A 16,821-nucleotide genomic window follows, 5' to 3' on the forward strand; every position below is an offset into this window, starting at 1 on the left:
GCAGGGTTGTGGTCTCTCTCTAGAAACTACTCTTGACAAGCAGTTTTGGTATGGGTACCTCAACTCAGGGGCCTTGCCCTACAGAGGGAGAAAGGATAGAGGATACTTCTCCTTTTTACTTTCACTTTTTTAAAATTTTATTTTATTTTATTTTTGTCTTTTGTTTTTTTAGGGCTGAACCCACAGCATATGAACTTCCCTAGGCTAGGAGTTCCCGTTGTGGTACAGTGGAAATGAATCTGACTAGGAACCATGAGGTTGCAGGTTTGATCCCTGGCCTCGCTTAGCGGGTTAAGGATCCAGTGTTGCCGTGAGCTGTGGTATAGGTTCAGACGTGGCTTGGATCCCAAGTTGCTGTGGTGTAGGCTGGCAGCTGTAGCTCTGATTCGACCCCTAGCCTAAGAACCTCCATATGCCGCGAGTGCGACCCTAAAAAGCAAAAAAAAAAAAAAAAAGAAAGAAAGAAAGAAAGAAGAAAGTTCCTAGGCTAGGGGTGGAATCAGAGCTACAGCTGCGGGCCTACACCACAGGCACAGCAACTCAGTATCAGAGCTGCATCTGCGACCTACACCACAGCTCAAGGCAAAGCGGAATACTTAACACAATGAGTAATCAAGGGATTGAACCCATGCCCTCACAGATACTAGTCAGGTTCATTAACTGATGAGCCACAATGGGAATTCCCTATTTTCATGTTTGAAAAAAGCAAAGTGAATGATAAGTGTCAAGTGCACTGATCTTAGGGGGTCCAATAGGATGAATGTTTACAACTGTACACCCAGGTCAAGATCGGAACATTTTCAAGCCTCACCTCCTCCCCCAGAGGCCTCCTTTGTGATCTGTTCCCCCCAAATCAGTAGCCTCCTGGTACCAAGGATAACCTCTGTTCTGGCTTCTCATTTCAGATGATCAAAGATAAAGTACACCTCTGCTATTCCCTGTTCTTTGTACCCTTCAGCTGAAAATGTTTCTACATTTTTTAGTTGTTGGAGAAAAATAGAAAGGGGAATAGTATTTTGTGACATAAAAATTACATGAAATTCAATGGAATGTTTGAAATTCTAGGGTCTGTAAAGTGTTAGTGGAAAACTAACATTCATTTTCATGTAGTCTCTGGCTGCTTTCAGAATTGCATAGTTGCAAAAGACAGAATTGCATAGTTGAGACAGAGAACACACGAATGGCCCACAAAGTGTAAAGCATTCATTCCCTGGCCTTTCAGAAAAAAAGAATACCAACCCCTGATTTAAATGAGACATTTCTCTCTTCACCACCTTCTACTCACCTTCTGTCTTGGCTCTGTTATTCCAATGTTGCCTTAACAATGTTGCCTCTGGTTTAGGATTGTATACCCATCGTTTTGTAGATATGTGTTGCTCCAAATTGTCAGGCTATAATGGCGAGAATGGAGTGAAAATGAGCTGTTCTATGTAGCTTGTCCAAGGAAAGGGGTTGTCATTTGTTTTTTTCCCCACAATGTTTTTCCTCCCTCCAACCTGGAATCCTGAGACTCTTGTGCATTTCATTCACTCCAGCACATATCTGCTTAGAGCAGATGAAGGCAAGGCACTGAGAATACTGTTAATTTGGCCCCTTTCATTGTGGTCTCCCAGGACTATGACATAGAAGCCACTGATGGAAAGATCAATGGAATTTAACCAAACAGAGATGGGAATAGATATACTGATACAAAATGACAAGTTTGGAGTTCCCTCCTGGCTCAGCGGTTAAGGATCTGGTGTTGTCACTGCTGTGGCTCTGGTTACAGCTGTGGCCCAGGTCCGATCCCTGTCCCAGGAACTTCCGCATCCCATGGGTTCTGAAAACAAAAAACAAAAAACAAAAACAAACAAAAAACCCACCAAAATGCCAAGTTCATTAATGATGACTCTTATCACAGGCAATTATGGGGGCTGGAGTATGAAGCAAGGAAGGGTAGGTTATAAGAGGACTGGCTCTGGTTTATTTGTTTATTTATTTATTTTTTAGACCATACCCATGGCATAAGGCGGTTCCCAGGCTAGGGGTCCAATTGGAGCTGTAGCTGCTGACCTATGCCAGAGCCATACCAATGCGGGATCCAAGCTGTGGCTGAGAACTACACCATGTCTCATGGCAATACCAGACCCTTAACCCACTGAATGAGCCAGAGATGGAACCTGTGTCTTCGTGGATGCTAGTCGGGTTCATTAACCACTGAGCCATGACGGGAACTCCTGTCTTTTTTTTTTTTTTTTTAAATTGAGGTATAGTTGATTTACAATATGATGTTAGTTTCAGGTGTATAGAATGGTGATTCATTTGCATATATATATGCATATATACCCACACATATATATCCTTTTTCAGATTCTTTTCCATTACAGGTTATTACAAAACATTGAGTATAGTTCCCTGTGCTGTACAGTAAGTCCTTTTGTTGCCAGGTTTGCTTTATTCTACAGTATAAGATTAGGAATTGGTACAGAGTCCAGGGGCTACTGAAAAAAGGTGTGGTTCTGAAGGGAATGCTTAAATATATAAAGTATGAGGTGATTCACATGACAAAAAGATGGTATCTTCATAAAAAGAGCCAACACACAGGTGACACCTGTGGACCAGCTCACTTACTACAGGGCACACTCATGGCATATGGAGGTTCCCAGGCTAGGGATGGAATCAGGGCTACAGCTACAGCAACACCAGATCCGAGCCTTTTGCAACCTACATCACAGCTCATGGCAACGCCCAATCTCTACCTGTTCAAGGCCAGGGATCAAACCTGTGTGCTCATGGATACTAGTCAGATTCATTTCTGCTGCACCACAATGGGAACTCCTGTGAAACACTTTTCTTTAACAGATCAGCACTGTCCTGCATCAGGCATTGTCTCTTTCTTTTTTTTTTTTTTTTTTTAATATTTCATCTGTGGCATATGGAAGTTCCCAGGCTAGGGGTCGAATCAGAGCTACAGCTGCTAGCCTACACCACAGCCATAGCAACACCAGATCCGAGCCACATCTCCAACCTACACCACAGTGCACAGCAATGCTGGATCCTTAACACACTGAGCAAGGCCAGGGATCGAACTCATAGATACTAGTTGGATTCCTTACTGCTGTGCCATGACAGGAGCTCTAGCCATTGTGTCTCTTAAGTGGCTGTTTTTTGGTTTTTTTTTTTTGTCTTTTTTTTTGCTATTTCTTGGGCCGCTCCCACGGCATATGGAGGTTCCCAGGCTAGGGGTCGAATCGGAGCTGTAGCCACCAGCCTACGCCAGAGCCACAGCAACGCAGGATCCGAGCCGCGTCTGCAACCTACACCACAGCTCACGGCAACGCCGGATCGTTAACCCACTGAGCAAGGGCAGGGACCGAACCCGCAACTTCATGGTTCCTAGTCGGATTCGTTCACCACTGCGCCACGACGGGAACTCCCTTAAGTGGCTGTTTTAAGATGAGAAATAAGGAAATGAAATAGAATGCTCCATTCCGGTTGCTACAAAGCTTCCTTGTATATTCCCATCCTTTGGAAATTGCATGGAAACAAAATTAATCTTTTATCTGTAATTAGATTGCACATTTGTCATTTAGAGCTGAAGCATTTTGATAATTTAAGATAAAACAGTAGTATATTAAGTACATGGAGTTCCCGTTGTGGCTCAGTGGTTAACGAATCCAACTAGGAACCATGAGGTTGTGGGTTCGATCCCTGGCCTTGCTCAGTGGGTTAAGGATCTGGTGTTGCCGTGAGCTGTGGTGTAGGTTGCAGACGCGGCTGGGATCGCACGTTGCTGTGGCTCTGGCATAGGCCAGTGGCTATAGCTCCGATTGGACCCCTAGCCTGGGAACCTCCGTATGCGGCAGGAGTGGCCCAAGAAATGGCAAAAAAGACAAAAAGAAACAAACAAACAAACAAAACCCAGTAGTATATTAAGTACAAAAACAAGTGCATGAGTACGTGAAATCTAAGAACCTGTTAGTGATATGTCCGTTGCATGTTATTGTACAAGTGTGCTCTAAGCACAGGATCAAGGTAAATGGAGAGGGGATTTATTATTGGGAGTGGGGAGGACAGCTATTTTAATTCCCTGCATTGCTGAACAATGTCATTCCTAATCTTTCATGATTCCTTTTCATTTAAAGGTCTGCAAACCACTCAAAACAGCCGCTTCTATGCCATCTCTGCACGGTTCAAACCATTTAGCAACAAAGGGAAAAATCTGATCATTCAGTACACAGTGAAACATGAGCAGAAGATGGACTGTGGAGGGGGCTACATTAAAATCTTCCCTGCAGACGTGGATCAGAAAAACCTGAATGGAAAATCCCAGTACTATATTATGTTTGGTGAGTTTAGATGTTACATGAAACTATTTCTAGTGATATTGAAAACACTTCTACCTTGTTGGATCCTTAGACTGAGTTTGCTAAAGTAGTATTGATGTATATCTAGCTAAAGGTTTTTAGCACCGTTAGACCTAATTACTGTCATAAAATGGCAGCTGTGCCATCAGTTGTTCTTTGGTGAAAGTTATTTATTCAACATTAATGTAGCCCCAAGTATTTTAAATGTTATCAGGAGTCAGCAAACCTCAGCCATAAGCCAGATTGCCCACAGCCTGTGTTTGTTATAGCCCATGAACTGAGAATGGGTTTTACCATTTTTGAATGATTGAAAAAAATCAAGACAGAGACAAGGAGTTCCTTTTGTGGCTCTATGGGTTAAGAACACAACATAGTGTCTGTGAGGATGAAGGTTCGATCCCTGGCTTTGCTCAGTGGACTAAGTATACAGTGTTGCCACAGGCTGTGGAGTAAGTGGCAGATGTGGTATGGATCAGGTATTGTTACGGCTATGGTATAGCCTGGCAGCTGTAGCTCTGATTTGACACCTAGCCCAGGAACTTCCCTATGTTGCAGATGTGGCCTTAAAAATGAAAATAAATAAATAAATAAGGACAATACTTTCAACCCATGAAAATAATAGGAAACTCAAGTTTCAGTGTCCGCAAATGAAGACTTATTGGAATGCAGCCTCACTCTGTTCATTTACATCTTGATATGGCTGCTTTCAAGCACACTGGCAGAGTTGAGTGGTTGTGACAAAGATGGTATGGCCCACTAAAGCCAAAAATACTTACTGCCTGGCTCCTTACAGAAAAAGTTTACTGACCCCTGAAATACATTAAATATCTCCTGGCATCCAGGGTAATTGATTACCATTTGTGCTGGAATTGGGAAGAGACCACATTGGGCTACAGGAACTAGATATAACTGAAGTGTGTAGATTCAAAAACCTTTAAGAATGAAGAGGATTCTGGGAAGATGGGGGAGTAGGAAGCACCAGGAATCTGTGTCCCCACATAGACAACAGTTGCAATGGCAGACTCTATCTGATATAACTATGATGGAACTCTGAAGTCTGAGGAAGTACTACAACTTCCAGTGGAGGACAAAGAAGGTTAATTTGGGTGAATTTCAGTTCTTAGCACAGTAGTACCTACCCGTCTCCCGCCTCCAGGCACATGGAAGACCTTGGCTTTGCATCATGTTGTTCCTGAAGTAGCTTTTGCAGGAGCCAGGGTGGGCAAAAAGATCCTGTCCTTCAAATATCAGGGATCTGAGCTCTGATGACTGATCACAGAGTGCAGAAAAAAATGTTGGGCAGCCATTGTTGTTATACCTCCCCCCAATTGTTGTAAGCCTCTCCCCCTCCAACTGAAAAGACTACCAGGGATTTAAAGGGCTAGAACCCTTCCCCCCTCTTCCATTTTTCATCTTTTCACCTTTAGGAAGCTACACATTAAAGACCTAAGACATTAAGAAACATTTACAGAAGTTGTCTTGTGGTGTAGTGGGTTAAGGATCCAGCATTGTCACTGCAGTGGCTTGGGTCACTCTTGTTGCTCAGGTTCAATCCTTGGCCCAGGAACTTCCACATGCCACAGATGTGGCCAGAAAACAACAACAACATAGGCAGGGGTAATGAGAAAATGACCACACATGCCCAGGAAAACACTCAGGAAAGACCTTAGGAAACTTTAAGTTTTTATTCAAACTGACCTTTGGCACAGAGCCAGCCATCAACAATCAATCCAAAATCAAAACAAAACAAAGTAAAAATAACACAGCAAACCCTGGGGAAGGAGAAGAATCTGACTTCCAAAGTTAACATTATTAGACTCAAATTTCCAGTGTTTAACAAATAATCAGCACAGGCAACTTGTCTAATCACTTGTGATGGAACATGATGGAGGATAATGTGAGAAAAAGAATGTATGTATACGTATGCATGTGTGTGACTGGGTCATTTTGCTGTACAGTGGAAAATTGACAGAACACTGTAAACCTACTATAATGAAAAAAATTGTAAAAAAAATATATGTAAACAAATAATCACAAAGTATAAAAAAAAATGAAGTGTGTCCCATTCAAATGAAACAAATTAATCAGACATAAACTGTCCCTGAAAAAAAAAAGACCTATTGGCAGTCTGTTAGACTTAAATAACTATCTGAATGATGCTAAGGAATTAAAGGAAGATCTAGTGAAGCTCAAGAAAATGATGTGAACAAAATGGAGCTAAGGAGATAAAATACTTAAAAAGAAACTAAAAAGAAATTCTGGAGTTGAAAAGTACAGCTGAAGTGAAAATTTCACTAGAGCAGTTCGAAGGCAGATTTAAGCATGCAAAAGAAAGAATCAGAGAACTTGAAGATGGGATAATAGAAATTATCAAGTGTGGGGAGCAGAAGGAAATAAGATTGAAGGAAAGCAAACAGAGGCTAAGGGACTTGTGGGACACCATCAAACAGACCAACATATGTATTGTGGGAGTCACAGAAGGAGAAGATAAAGAAAAGGGAGCAGAGAGAGAATATTTGAAAAAAAAATGGCCGAAAACTTCCAAATTTGATGAAATACATGAATATAAATATCCAAGAAGCTCTATGAACTCTAAGTAAGTTGAACTCAATCCATACCAAGACACATTATAATCAAACTTGCAAAAGACAAAGAATATTGAAAACAGCAAGAGAGAAGCAAATCGTCACATACAAGGCATTCTCAATAAGACTATCAGCAGATTTATTTTTTAAAATTTTTAATTTTTAAAAATGGTCTTGGTTACACCCACAGAATATGGAAGTTCCCAGGCCAGGGATCGAACACGCACAATAGCAGCAACCCAAGCCACTGCAGTAACAATGTCAGATCCTTAATCCATTTCTCCATAAGAGAACTCCCTCAGCAGGTTTCTCATCAGAAACTTTGGAGGCCGGGAGATAGTGGGCTGATAGATTCAAAGTGCTAAAAGAAAAAAAAAGTCAACTTGTCAACCAAAAGTCCTATTTGGCAAAACTGTCCTTCAAAAGTGTGGGAGAAATTAAGACATTACCAGATAACACGAAAGCTGAGGGAGTTTGAAATTACTAGACCTGCACTGCAAGAAATGCTTGAGAGAGTCCTGTAAGGTGAAATCAAAAGACACTCACTAGACAGTAACTTGAACCTATATGTTTACCTCAATAAAGGTAAACATAAATATGAAAACTAGTTTTTTTTGGTTTGTTTTGTTTTGTTTTTTTGCTTTTTGGGGCTGCATTTGCAGCATATGGAGGTTCCCAGGCTAGGGTTTGAATCAAAGCTGCAGCTGCCGGCCTACGCCACAGCCACAGCCACGCCAGATCAAAGCCACGTCTGCAACCTACACTGCAGCTTGTGGCCAATGCTGGATCCCTAACCCACTGAGCAAGGCCAAGGATCAAACCCAAATCCTCATGGATACTAGTGGGGTTTGTTACTTCTGAGCCACGACTCTATTCCAAAAGCCTGGTATTATTTAACAATGGTTTGTAATTATACTTTCTTTGAGTTTTACATGATTTAAGAGACTAATACATTTAAGGAAAAATAATTATTCATGTAAAATCTAATATAACTGTAACTTTGGTTTGTAACATCAAATCTTGTATCCTACATAATTTAAGAGACTAATGAATTTAAAAGAATTATTTATGTTTTAGGGGACACAGTGTATAAAGGTATAACTTTGTAATATCAATAACTGAAAGGCATGGGGACAGAGATGTAAAGTTGCAAAGTTTTTGTATGTTATTGAAATTAAGCCTATATAAATTCAAATTAAAATATTATAACTTTAAGGGAGTTCCCATCATGGCTCAGCGGAAATGAATCTGACTAGTATCCATGAGGACCCAGGTTCAATCCCTGGCCTCACTCAGTGGGTTAAGGATCCGGCATTGCCGTGAGCTGTGGTGTAGGTCACAGACGCAGCTTAGATCCTGCATTGCTGTGATCCGATTTGACCCTTAGCCTGGGAACCTCCATATGCTGTGAGTGCAGCCCTAAAAAGCAACAGAAAAAGAAAAGGAAAGAAAAGGTTCTGCAAATGGACAGGAGTGATGGATGTATAACATTGTGAATGCACTTAGTGCTACTGAATGGTACACTTAAAATGGTTTAAAAATTAAAAAAAAAAAGATTTAAATGCAATCATCATGGTAATCACAAAGAAAATAGCTATAGAATATAACCAAAAGGAAAGTGAGAAGGAATTTAAACATTTCATACAAAAAAGTCAACTGAATGTGAAAGAAGATAGGAATGCAGGAAATAAATAAAAATGCTTTAAGACATATAGGAAACTACACAATGACAGAAGTCCCTCCTTATCAGTAACTACTTTAAAAGTAAATAGGGGGAGTTCCTGTCGTGGTGCAATGGTTAACGAATCCAACTAGGAACCATGAGGTTGCAGGTTCGATCCCTGCCCTTGCTCAGTGGGTTAAGGATCCGGCGTTGCCGTGAGCTGTGGTGTAGGTCGCAGACTTGGCTTGGATCCCGCGTTGCTGTGGCTCTGGCGTAGGCTGGCAGCTACAGCTCCGATTAGACCCTAGCCTGGAAACCTCCCATATGCCGTGGGAGCGGCCCAAGAAATAGCAAAAAGACAAAAAAAAAAAAAACAAAAAAAAAAGAAAGAAAGAAAAGAAAAGTAAATAGATTAAACTCTCTAATCAAAAGACAGAGCTTGCAGAATGGATAACAACATATGATCTATGTATTGTTTACAAGAGACTCATTTGAGATCCAAAGACAGAAGCAGGTTGAAAGTAAAAGGATGAAAAAAAATTTCCTGCAAATAGTAACCAAAAGAAAGCAAGCGTGGCTATACTTATACCGGACAAAATAGACTTTAAATCAAAAAAGCTTTCGAGAGACAAGAAGGATGTTTTATATCAATAAAAGATTGAATACAAAAAGAGATATAAACCTAATGACCTTCAAAATATATGCAGCAAAACCGAACAGAATTAAAGGGGTTAAATAGACAGCTTTACTCTAATAGTTAGAGGTTTCAGTAACCCATTCACAATAATGGATAGGACAATCAGAACATAAGGAACTAAGAGGACTTTAACAATTCATTAAACCAACTAGACCTAACAGACATTTACAGACCACTACCCAACAACAATAGAATACACATTCTTCTCAAGTGCATATGGGGCATTTGATAGACAATGAGAGGCCACAAATTAAGTCTCAATAGATTCAAAAAGGATATCATACAAAGTATATAACCACAATAGGTGAAAGTTAGAAATCACTAACAAAAGGAACACTGGAAAATTTTTTAAATTGTGGAAAACAAACACTTTTAAACAATCAATGGATCAAAGAAGAACCCAAAAGGGAAATTAGGAAATACTTAGAGATTTATGAAAATGAAAACACAGCTTACCAAAATTTATAGGACAATTGAAAGTGGTATTATGGAGGAAATTTATAGCCATTAATATTTACATTAAAAATAAATATCTCGAATCAAAACTTTACAACTTCAGTAACTAGAAAAAGAACAAACTAAACCCACATCTAGCAAAACAAAGGAAAGGTGGTGATTCTCACCACCAAGAGAGTCATTGAGAATGGCCAAGAAAGTGTAGAAGTGGAAGAAGACAGAGAGTTAAAATCCCTGATAAGAGCAGTTCCCATTGTGGCACAGCAGAAACAAATCCCACTAGGAACCATTAGGTTTCCGGTTCAATTCCTGGTCTTGCTCAGTGGGTTAAGGATCCGGCAGTGTTGTGAGCTGTGGTGTAGGTCACAGATGTGGCTCGGATCTGGTGTTGCTGTGGCTGTGGCGCAGGCCAGCAGCTGTAGCTCCGATTGGATCCCTAGTTTGGGAACCTCCATATACCCTGGTTTCTGCCTTAAAAAGAAAAAAAAAAATTAAAAAAATAAAAAAATTTAAAAATCCCTGATAATAAATGGCGAAGAGCAGTTGCTGCTCATTGACACCAAGAGATTCCAATCCACACTTAACTTGGAGCACATTTTGAGGAATGGCAGCCACGAGAGGAACTCCACGGATGTTCTTTTTTAACAATTGCAAGTGAACTCTACTTTCAAAACAACTGAACTCAAGAATTTATAAATAGTTCACGACAACGCCTATTTGTTGTTATTGTTGGGACCACAGAATAGGACCTGTGTTTTTCTTTAAAACTGTTGTAAAAACTGTATGCACTTTGCTATTTATTAAATATAACCCTGAGGGAAGTAGTGATTATTTCATAGTACTACGACAAAATGTTCACCATAGCACTTTGAACCTTGCCTTTCCATTTTGTTTGAAGTAAGCCAAGTAGTTTGCTATAAAGTTTACTTAAATTTTAAATCAGGTTTACTTAAATTTTTTTTAGCACAAAGTAGTCAGAGATATGAATATATTAATAGTACTCCTGGCTTAAAGATGGTTTTTAGTTCCACGTATATGCCAATGGCAGAGTAAGAATTAACCATTTAAGTATAGCTAAGCATAGGCTTTTTTAAAGCAGGTAAGTATGGAAGGGTGATGTATTAGTTTCCTATGGCTGCTGTTAACAAATTATTACAAACTTGGTAGGTTGAAACAATGCATATTTATTCTTTTAAAGATCTGGGGTTCAAAACCTCCTTGGTCATCTCCAAGGAAAGGTTTGCATAAGGCATGCAAGCAAAAAAACACCTGGACAGACTAAAAATGCAACGTGTGCTCAGTTCTTTACAGAAAACTCATGTGGCCTGAACGCATTGTTAACAAATTTAGAATAGGAGCTCCCATCGTGGCTCAGCGGTTAGCAAACCCAGCTAGGAACCATGAGGTTGCAAGTTCAATCCCTGGCCTCGCTCAATGGGTTAAGGATCTGGCATTGCCGTGAGCTGTGGTGTAGGTCGAAGACGGGGCTCGGATCTGGTGTTGTTGTGGTTGTGTCATAGGCCGTCAGCTGTAGCTCCGATTCGACCCCTAGCCTGGGAACCTCCATGTGCCACGGGTGCAGACCTAAAAAGCAAAAAGCAAAAAAAAAAAAGGAAAAAACTTAGAATATATGAGATTGAGTTTGGATACACTTTGGTCCTTTAAAATCCACTCCCCATGAAATGACATGCAAACAGTACCCAACAGGTACCACTCTTCCACAGGGTCACATGGAGTCTGTTAAAACCATATCAAATAGACAGTCATTGGGCAGTGCTATTTATACTCTGTAGAAGAAGTATCAGCATAAAATGGTGAAGGTTTTAAAAATAAATCAATTAATTAAAATATTTTGACTCAAAAATGTAACTTTACAACTTCAGTAACTAGAAAAAGAATAAACTAGACCCAAAACTAGCAAAACAAAGGAAATAATAATGACTAGGGCAGAGATTAATGAAATACTTAAAAAATGAGAAAATTAATGAAATCAAAAGTTAATATTCTCTGTAAGATCAACAAAATTGACAATCCTTTAGCTAGATGGACTGAAGGGAAAACAAGTCTCAAGTTACCAAAATCAGAAGTGAAAGTGTGGATGTTACTACCTATTCTACAGAAATAAAACGGATTATGAGAGAGTACTACAGATATTTGACAAAAAAATTATGTAATCTAGATGAAAAGGACAAACTCCTAGAAACATAAAACTTACCAAGACTCAATCACAAAGAAATAGAAAATCTGAATAGACCTAAATTCTTAAGGAAATCGGAGCAGTAAACAAAATCCTCCCAACAAAGAAAAGCCCTGTATCAGCCAAGTGAGTATATAGGGAACATATCTCAGTATAGTAAAGGCAATATATGACAAGCCTACAGCCAACATTATCATCAATGGTGAAAGCTGAAAGCATTTCCTCTAAGGTCAGGAGCAAGATAAGGATGTCCACTCTTGCCACTTATATTCACATAGTATTGGAAGTCCTGGCTACAGTAATCCAATAAGAAAAAGAAATAAGGAATCCAGGAGTTCCCGTCGTGGCTCAATGGTTAATGAATCCGACTAGGAACCATGACGTTGCGGGTTCGGTCCCTGCCCTTGCTCAGTGGGTTAACGATCCGGTGTTGCCATGAGCTGTGGTGTAGGTTGCAGACGCGGCTCGGATCCTGCGTTGCTGTGGCTCTGGCATAGGCTGGCAGCCACAGCTCCGATTGGACCCCTAGTCTGGGAACCTCCATATGCCGCAGGAGCGGCCCAAGAAATAGCAAAAAAAAAAAAAAAAAGGAATCCAAATGGGAAAGAAGAAGTAAAAACTGTCACCATTTACAGATGACATGTTACTACACATAAATAATCTTAAAGACATCACCAAAATACTCTAAGAACTAATAAATTCAGTAAAACTGCAGGATGTAAAATCACCATACAGAAATCTGTTTTGTTTCTATACACTAACAACGAACTGTTAGAAAGAGAATTTAAGAAAACAATCTTGGAGTTCCCATGTGGCTCAGTGGGTTAAGAACCCAACTAGTATCCATGAAGACATGGGTTTGATCCCAGGCCTCACTCAGTGGGTTAAGGATCCGGCATTGCCATGAGCTGCAGTATAGGTCACAGACATGGCTGGGATCTGGCATTGCTGTGGCTGTGGCATAGGCCAGCAGCTAAAGCTCCAATTCAGCCCCTGGCCTGGGAACTTCCATATGCTGCAGGTGCGGCCCTAAAAAAACAAAGAAAGAAAGAAAGAAAGCAATCTTATTTACAATTGCATGAAAAGGAATAAAATACCTACAGAGTTCCCGTTGTGGCTCAGTGGTTAACGGATCTGACCAGGAACCATGAGGTTGCGGGTTCAATCCCTGGCCTTGCTCAGTGGGTTAAGGATCTGGCAGTGCTGAGAGCTGTTGTGTAGGTTGCAGACACGGCTCGGATCCCACTTTGCTGTGGCTCTGGTGTAGGCTGTCGGCTACAGCTCCGGATTGGACCCCTAGCCTGGGAAGCTCCATATGCTGCAGGAGAGGCCCAAGAAATGGCAAAAAGACACACACACACACACAAAGAATAAAATACCTAGGAATAAATCTAAATAAGAAGGTAAAAGACCTGTACGTAGAAAACCATAAGACACAAAAGGGAAGAAATTGAAGATGATGCAAACAGATTGCAAGGTATACTGTCCTCATGGACTGGAAACATTAATATTGTTAAAATGACTATACACCCCTATATTCCCCCAAGGAATCTACAGATTCAATGCAATCTCTATCAAACTACCAATGGCATTTTTCAAAACTAGAACAAATGATAATTGTTATTATTTTTTGGCCATACTAGTGGCACTTGGAAGTTCCCAGGCCAGGGATCAACCCAAGCTACAGCAGTGACGTGGGTGCTGCAGTGACAATGCTGGATCCTTAACCTGCAGCACCACAAGAGAACTCCTAGAACAAATAATTCTAAAATTTGTATGGAAACATAAAAGACCCTGGATAGCCAAAGCAATTTTGAGATAGAATAAGAAAGCTGGAGATATCATGCTCCTTTATTTCAAGCTATACTACAATGCTATAGTAATCAAAACATTATGGTATTGGCACAAAAACAGACACATAGAGCAATGGAACAGAATAAAGAGTCCAGAAATGAACCCATCTTATATGGTCAATTAATCCACAGCAAAAAAGGCAAGAACATACAATGGTGTAAAAACAGCCTCTTAAATGAGTAGTGTTGGGGAAATTAGATTGCTGCATGCAAAATAATCAAACTGGACTACTTTCTCACACTATATACAAAATAAATTCAAAATGGATTAAAGATTACTTCCTGAAACCATTAAAGTCCTAGAAGAAAACATAGGCATTATGCTCTTTGACATTGGCCTAAGCAATATTTCTTTCTTTCTTTTTTTGGTGGTGGTGGGAATCTGTCTCCTCAGGCAAAGGAAACAAAAGCAAAAATAAACAAATGGGGGAGTTCTTGTCATGCTCAGCAGTAACGAATCTGACTAGCATCCATGAGGATGCAGGTTCGATCCCTGGCCTCACTCAATGGGTTAAGGATCTGTCATTGCCGTGAGCTGTGTCTACACAGGTCATGACATGGCTTGGATCTGGCGTTGCTGTGGCCCTGGCATGGGCTGGAGGCTGCAGCTTGTATTTGACCCCTAGCATGGTAACTTCCATATGCTATAAGCATAACTCTAAAAAACAAAAACGTAAAAAAAGAAATAAAAAACAAACAAGTGGGACTATGTCAAACTAGAAAGCTTTTGCACGGCGAGGGAAACAATGAACAAAACAAAAAGGTTGCCTACTGAGTTGGAGAAGAGACTTGCAGAACATAAATTTGATAAGGAGTCATTATCCAAAATAAAGAATTCATACAAGTCAACATAAAAAAACAGCTCAATTGAAAAATGAACAGAGGACTTGAATTGACATTTTTCCAAAGAGGACATACAGATGGCCAGAAGATACATGAAAAGATGCTCAACATCACTAATCATCAGAGAAATGCAAATCAAAACTACAGTAATATATCACTTCACTCCTGTCAGAATGGCTATCATCAAAAAAACAACAAGTAACAAGTGTTAGCATGGGTGTGAAAAAAGGATACCCTTGTCCACTGTTGGTGGGAATTTAAATTAGTGCAGCCACTATGGAAAACAGTATGGAGGTTTATCAGAAGTTTAAAAATAGAGCTACTATACCATCCAACTGCGTATTTTTCCAAAGAAAACAAAATTTGAAAAGATATGCTGGACCCCTAGTTCATTGCAGTATTATTTACAATAGCCAAGATATAGAAGCAAGCTAAGTATCCATCAAGAGATGAGTGGGTAAAGCAGATGCATATACATGCAACGGACTATTACTCAGTTCTCAAAAAGAATGGAATCTTGCTATTTGCCACAATATGAATAGACCTAGATGGTATTTAAGTTAGAGAAAGGCAAATACAGTATGATTTCACTTATATGTGGAATCTAAAAAACAAAACAAATCAATAAATATAACAAAACAGAAAGAGAGTCATAGATACATAAGTTATTGCCAGAGAGAGGAGGGTGGAGGAATGAGTGAAATAGGTGAGAAAGATTAAGAAGTACAAACTTATAGTTACAAAATAAGTGAGTCACAGGAATGAAATGTATACCATGGGGGAAAATAGTAAATAATAATGTAATTTCTTTGTATGTTAGATGTATCTACCATAGATTTATCATGATGTTCATTTTGTAATATGTATAAAATATTCAATCTCTATGTTGTGCACTCAGAATTAACAAATTAGCATAGTAGGTCAATCATACTTAAAAAATAAACTCATAGAAAAAGAGATCACATTTATGGATACCAGAGGTGGGGCTGGGGGAATTGGATGAAGGTGGTCAAAAGGCATTATCCAGGAGTTCCCATCGTGGCGCAGTGGTTAACGAATCCGACTAGGAACCATGACGTTGCGGGTTCGGTCCCTGCCCTTGCTCAGTGGGTTAACGATCCGGTGTTGCCGTGAGCTGTGGTGTAGGTTGCAGATGCGGCTCGGATCCCGCATTGCTGTGGCTCTGGCGTAGGCTGGTGGCTACAGCTCCGATTCGACCCCTAGCCTGGGAACCTCCATATGCCGCGGGAGCAGCCCAAGAAATAGCAAAAAAAAAAAAAAAAAAGACGGAGTTCCCATCGTGGCGCAGTGGCCCAAAGAAATAGCAAAAAGACAAAAAAAAAAAAAAGACGAAAGAATACCAGTCCTTCTCAAACATTTCCAACCAACTGAAGAGGATGGAACACTTCCTAACTCATTCTATGATGCCAGCATTACTCTAATATCAAAACCAAGCGAAGGCACTATAAGAAAACATTCATGCAAATCCTCAACAGAATACTACTAAACAGTATTCAGCAGCATACTAAAAGGATTTCACACCATGTCCAAGTGGCATTTATTCCTGGAATGCAAGGATGGTTTGCCATATGAAAATTAAGAGAATATAACACATCGACAGAATGAAGGGGGGAAAATGATCATGAAAATTGATGCAGAGAAAGCATTTGAGAAAATTCAGTGCTTTTTCATGATAAAAGCATTCAACGAACTAGGAATAAAAGTAAAGTACCTCAATATAATAAAAGTTATATATGAAAAGTCCACAGTGAACATATTCAATGACGAAAGACTAAAAGTGTTTCCTCTAAGATTAGGAACAAGGCAAGGATGCCTGCTTTCATCACTTCTATTCAACATAGTACTGGAAGTTCTAGCTTGAGCATTTAGGAAAGAGGAAGAAATAAGAGAAATTGGAAAGGAAGAAGTAAAGTTATCTCTGCAGGAGATTTGTAGAAAACTCTAAAGATTGCAGAAAAAAACCTCCTATGAATGAATTCAGCAGAGCAGCAGGATACAAAGTCAACATGTTAAAAACAAAACAAAACAATTGCATTCCTATACACAAACAGTAATCTGAAAATAATGTACAAAAATAATGTCATTTTGGAGTTCCCGTTGTGGCTCAGTGGTTAACGAATCCAACTAGGAACCATGAGTTTTTGGGTTCGATCCCTGGCC

At 39.9% G+C, this 16,821-nt stretch overlaps 1 protein-coding gene across 1 annotated transcript in view; it reads left to right on the plus strand.

Annotated features, from left to right (window-relative positions):
• The window catches only part of CALR3 (calreticulin 3), a 32,142-nt gene that overhangs the window by 1,076 nt on the left and 14,245 nt on the right, over positions 1-16,821 (plus strand). Inside the window, exon 3 of the mRNA XM_047776702.1 lies at positions 4,125-4,328. Within this exon, the coding sequence (XP_047632658.1) occupies positions 4,125-4,328 (204 nt within the window). The remainder of the gene's footprint in view (positions 1-4,124; positions 4,329-16,821) is intronic.

This window comes from Phacochoerus africanus, chromosome 4, assembly GCF_016906955.1.
Source record: "Phacochoerus africanus isolate WHEZ1 chromosome 4, ROS_Pafr_v1, whole genome shotgun sequence".
NCBI lineage: Eukaryota > Metazoa > Chordata > Mammalia > Artiodactyla > Suidae > Phacochoerus > Phacochoerus africanus.